This window comes from Poecilia latipinna, unplaced genomic scaffold, assembly GCF_001443285.1.
Source record: "Poecilia latipinna isolate Pla-1442-1.1 unplaced genomic scaffold, P_latipinna-1.0 Scaffold1319, whole genome shotgun sequence".
NCBI lineage: Eukaryota > Metazoa > Chordata > Actinopteri > Cyprinodontiformes > Poeciliidae > Poecilia > Poecilia latipinna.
In genome coordinates this window covers 123,874-128,151 of record NW_015113935.1, presented here as the reverse complement: position 1 = coordinate 128,151, position 4,278 = coordinate 123,874, and the positions used below count along the sequence as shown (strand labels likewise).

General features: G+C 55.4%; 2 protein-coding genes and 1 long non-coding RNA gene across 8 annotated transcripts in view; 1 reads left to right on the top strand and 2 right to left on the bottom strand.

Annotated features, from left to right (window-relative positions):
* The window catches only part of LOC106961654 (uncharacterized), a 22,193-nt gene extending 19,947 nt beyond the window's left edge, over positions 1–2,246 (bottom strand). For 4 of the 5 annotated variants that reach the window (XM_015055537.1, XM_015055541.1, XM_015055540.1 and 1 more), the window contains exon 1: positions 1,935–2,246. The gene's annotated coding sequence lies outside the window, so the exon portion shown is untranslated. Of the gene's footprint in view, positions 1–1,654; positions 1,888–1,934 lie in introns of those variants that run through there. The other variant, XM_015055538.1, reaches the window with a different exon arrangement.
* Positions 2,247–2,954: 708 nt separating this feature from the next.
* Positions 2,955–4,278, bottom strand: part of LOC106961649 (protein spinster homolog 1) — a 26,199-nt gene continuing 24,875 nt past the window's right edge. For both annotated transcript variants that reach the window (XM_015055529.1, XM_015055530.1), the window contains 4 exons: positions 4,033–4,098; positions 3,820–3,918; positions 3,521–3,689; positions 2,955–3,446 (listed from right to left, as the gene is read on the bottom strand). In XM_015055529.1, the coding sequence (XP_014911015.1) occupies positions 3,376–3,446; positions 3,521–3,689; positions 3,820–3,918; positions 4,033–4,098 (405 nt within the window). In that variant the 3' untranslated portion in view covers positions 2,955–3,375. The remainder of the gene's footprint in view (positions 3,447–3,520; positions 3,690–3,819; positions 3,919–4,032; positions 4,099–4,278) is intronic.
* The window catches only part of LOC106961657 (uncharacterized), a 24,979-nt gene continuing 23,805 nt past the window's right edge, over positions 3,105–4,278 (top strand). Inside the window, exon 1 of the long non-coding RNA XR_001427814.1 lies at positions 3,105–3,186. This is a non-coding gene — a long non-coding RNA (uncharacterized LOC106961657). The remainder of the gene's footprint in view (positions 3,187–4,278) is intronic.

Genomic DNA, 4,278 nt, shown 5'->3' with positions numbered 1-4,278 from the left:
AAACAGGAAGTTCTGATCCGGTTCAGTCTGCACAGTACCAAGTCTGGAGTCCGGACCGGTCCAGAACCATGGAGCAAGGATGGTCCAGTTCCAGCAACAGAACCAGCAGCTTTCCACCTTCAGTCCATTGGGTCACAGCAGAACCGCATCGTTAACCGGGTCAGAACCGCATGTTTCCTTGAGTCAGAATCCAATGTGGCCGTCATGGCGGCCGTACGGTTCTGATAATTTTCTCTCTGATTCAGAACCAGCGAGTCCAAACTCGGCAGACATTCAGAACCGACGTTACCATGGCAGCGTTTGGAGCAGCAGCCATGTTGAACCCAGAAACCAACAGGCTGACAGAACCGGGTCAGGAAGGAAGCGAGGCAGGAAGCCGAGATCAAACCGTTCGCTGAGCTGCAGCGTTTCCTCACAACATCCTGAGTAAAAACACAGAACCGGCTTCCAGCGCCGGGCCGGGCCGGGCCGGGCCGGGATCTGCTGCTGCAGCCAAACAGAACCGGTTCTGATCAGTCCATTTACACCACAGAGCTGGAGGCGGCTAAAATCTTAAAATACCAAACAGAAATGATCCGCATCGAAGATGAGGTCCGGAATATTTCAGTGCAGCTAAAAATGTTCTGATGTTCGGCGCCGGAGCGGGTCCGACCGGAACCTTAGTCCAAACTGATTCAACACAGAACGTCCGGGATCCATTTCTGTCCAGAAAACTTCCAGAACCACCCAGACCCAATCTGAAACCCTGTTCTGGAGCAGAACCAACAGCTAGAACATGTACTGGACGGGTCCAAACCGACCCGACTCAGAACCACGAGTTAAACCCAAACAATGTCCAGAAATCTGAACCAAAAAGATCCAAATGGGTCAAAAATAAAACCTTCAGAGGCTGATAATTTTAATAACAGATTCTGCAGAACCAGAACCGAAGGAGACCCGACCCACATCAGGTCAACTGGTCCAAAAAGTTCTGAAGCGACCCAGAAATCCAGATTTTAAAGGTCCGAAGCAAAACATTGATCGGAAGAAAATCTGAAGAAATGAGAGGAAAGACGATCCAACACCAACCCAACAGAACCGGAACAAGAACCCCGGCCAGGCTCTGGACAGAACCTCTGGTTCTGGACGGGACCTGCTGTCAGAATTTGTCTCTGGTTCAGGACTGCGGCGGTATAGTCCAAGTCCCGGATCCATCTGTGTGGCGGATCTTCTGGTTCTGGTTCCAGCTGCGGTCCAAACCCAGAAAGTCTCCACCAATCCGCTCCAGTTTTCCTGCTGCAGATATTTCTCACACTTTTTCCTTCCACACAACTTTCTCTGCATATCCTGGGCCGTGGTGTCGTCCTTGATGGACCGGACCGGAACCACATATATTACTTTGGGTTCAAACCACCGGAATCATCAAAACTGAATAGAAACGGATCCGATTCCTGAAAACAGAACCAGAACCGCTCAGAAGGCGCTGAAATAAAAAGTAACGTGAAGCAGTCGCCGACTATCTGCCAGTTCCACAAACGGGTCAGAACCGACTGCAGGAAGTCAGCCTGCCTTCTAGAACCGGGCCAGAACCTGGAACTGGTCAGAACCGGGCCAGAATCCAGAACCAGGCCGGGTCACAGCGAGCTGCTTCTGAAGGTGGAGTTTGGTACCTTACCACTGAGCGGCTTCAGAACCGACCTCCGGGTCAGAACCGGCCCGTCCCGGTTCTGATGCTGTTCTTCTCCCTGCAACAGGAACGCGGCGCCGCTCTGATGCTGCGTTGGCGCTGCAGTCAGCACCGGATCAGAACAGGAAACCGGAACGTGACGAACCAGAACGGGTCTGTAGTTCTGTTCAGCGATCGGAACCGAAGCGCTCGGCGGAGGCGGAGTGGTGCTGAGGGAGCCGCACGTCCTGAAGGAAACAAAGTTCTCCTGCCGCCAGGAGGAACCCACCTGCAGCCCAGAGACTCGGCGCCAAAGATCCAGATCAGCTACTGCAGCCAGCGATCCACCATCTTCCAAGATGTCTGCCGTCTCACTGAGTCGCGTGGCGTCGGCGGCGCCTGACGCTGCCGGCGGCGCCCAAAGCCTCTGCGGGTCTGAGTCACGGCCGGGCGGTACCAGCGGCGCTGCGGCGAGGCTGAGTGGGCCGACCAGTCGTTCTGCTGCAGCAGCTCCTCTGCAGCATGGAGCGCCGACTTCACACCGACGCCTCGACCAATCAGCAGCGGCGCCTCGGCGAGCTGCAGCCACCGCCTGAACATCCTCCACCTACAGACAGGAAACCACACGACACAGGAAGCAGCGCCGCCGCACCTGCTGCTGCTGCAGAACCCGGCCAGAACCAGCACCGTGCACAGCTCTGAGCCGGGACAGAACCGGGTCCAGATCAGAACCGGGTCCAGATCAGAACCGGGTCCAGATCAGAACCTGGTCCAGATCAGAACCGGGTCCAGATCAGAACCTGGTCCAGATCAGAACCAGGTTCAGATCAGAACCAGGTCCAGATAAAAACCGGATCCAGATCAGAACCAGGTTCAGATCAGAACCTGGTTCAGATCAGAACCTGGTCCAGATCAGAACCGGGTCCAGATCAGAACCGGGTCCAGATCAGAACCAGGTCCAGATCAGAACCAGGTTCAGATCAGAACCAGGTCCAGATCAGAACCAGGTCCAGATCAGAACCGGGACCAGATCAGAACCGGGACCAGATAAAAACCGGGACCAGGACAGAACCGGGTCCAGATCAGAACCGGGTTCAGATCAGAACAGAAAACAAAGTGAGCAGCGTTTTGGTTCTGGACCCGGCTGGACCAGCAGGTTGGGCCAAACCACTTGTTCCCAGATCAGCACTGGTTGGGCCCGGCCTGGTCCCGGCCCGGTCCGGCCTGGCCCGGTTTCATCAGCTTTAGGTTTCATTTTTAATTGATATTTCAGACATTTGGTTTCAAAAATAAAAGTATTATGTTGATCTGCAGGGAGAAAACAAAATGTTTTATTTATTCAAACTGGATCAAACCCAAACCGACACGAACAGAACTTCTGCTGGTTCCGATTAAAAACACAAGAAACTAAAAGATAAAAGTTTATTTTGTTTTTAACAAAAATTAGGTTAAAATCAAAAATCAAACATGAAATAAAAGCAGATTTTAAATAAAGGCTGAAATGTTCTGAAACCAGAACATCCAAACCGGGTCAGAACTTCGTTAGAAGCTCCAACCAGCTTAAAGATTAGTGACGTTATAAAACAAAGCTACATGGTTCTGAAGGCCGCTCCAAACGGGTCGACCCGGTTCCGTCTCCCGGGTCGCTGCGGCGTTCCTGACTGTCTGCCAGTTCAGCCAATGAAGCAGCTTCTCTGGAGGACGGTCCAATCAGGTGCAGGGGCGGGGCTTCAGATCAGGACGCTGGACACCGGCACGCGAGTGGACCGCCCGCTCTTCGGAACCACGATGGGCTCGTCGGCTGGAACCACAACAACCATCGGTGACTCAGGAGGTTCCGGTCGGGTGGGTCTGGAGGCAGAAGGTGGGGCTCACCTGCGGGGACGTGGCTCTCCGCCCGGGTCCGGTCGCTCTCCACGAAGAGGGCGGTGGCGAGGAAGAAAGCCCCGCCCACCACGGCGACGAAGGAGCAGAGCAGCAGAGAGAGCTGCAGGGAGCGGAACCGCCACAGGAACGAGTCGGACCTCCGCAGGGAGTCGGACAGCTGCGGCACGGGAGAGAACAGCGTTAGGCTTTGACTAGGCCACTGTAAAACAGGTGGAACTGCCGGTGCGCTGCGGTTCTGCTGCAGGACCTTCTGTCTGCAGGTTCCGGTCCGGTCCGGAAGGACTTACCACTCCGATCATGTAGGGACTGCCGGCGTCGCCCAGCAGGTGAGAGACGACGATCTGCAGAGCTTCAGCCGTGGAGCGGCGGGTCGGAACCACCACGTACTGAACACAGAAACACGGGACGAAACCGGGTCACCGACGGGTTCTCTGGTTCTGGAGAACCTCACAGTCCGGTCCTGATCGGACCTGGAAAAGATCTGAGATGAAGGTTCTCACCAGCAGGATGTCGGCAACGATGGCCCAGTTCATGGAGAGGAAGGTTTCTCCTAGGAAGATGAAGACCTGAGGAAGAGGAGGAGGGGGAGGAAGAGGAGGGGAGGAAGAGGAAGGGAGGGGGAGGAGAGGAAGAGGATAGGAGGAAGAGGAAGGGAGGAAGAGGGGGAGGAGGGAAGGAAGAGGAAGGGGGGGGGAGGGGGAAGGGGAGGGGAGGAGGGGGGGGGGGGGGGGGGGAAGGGGAGGGGA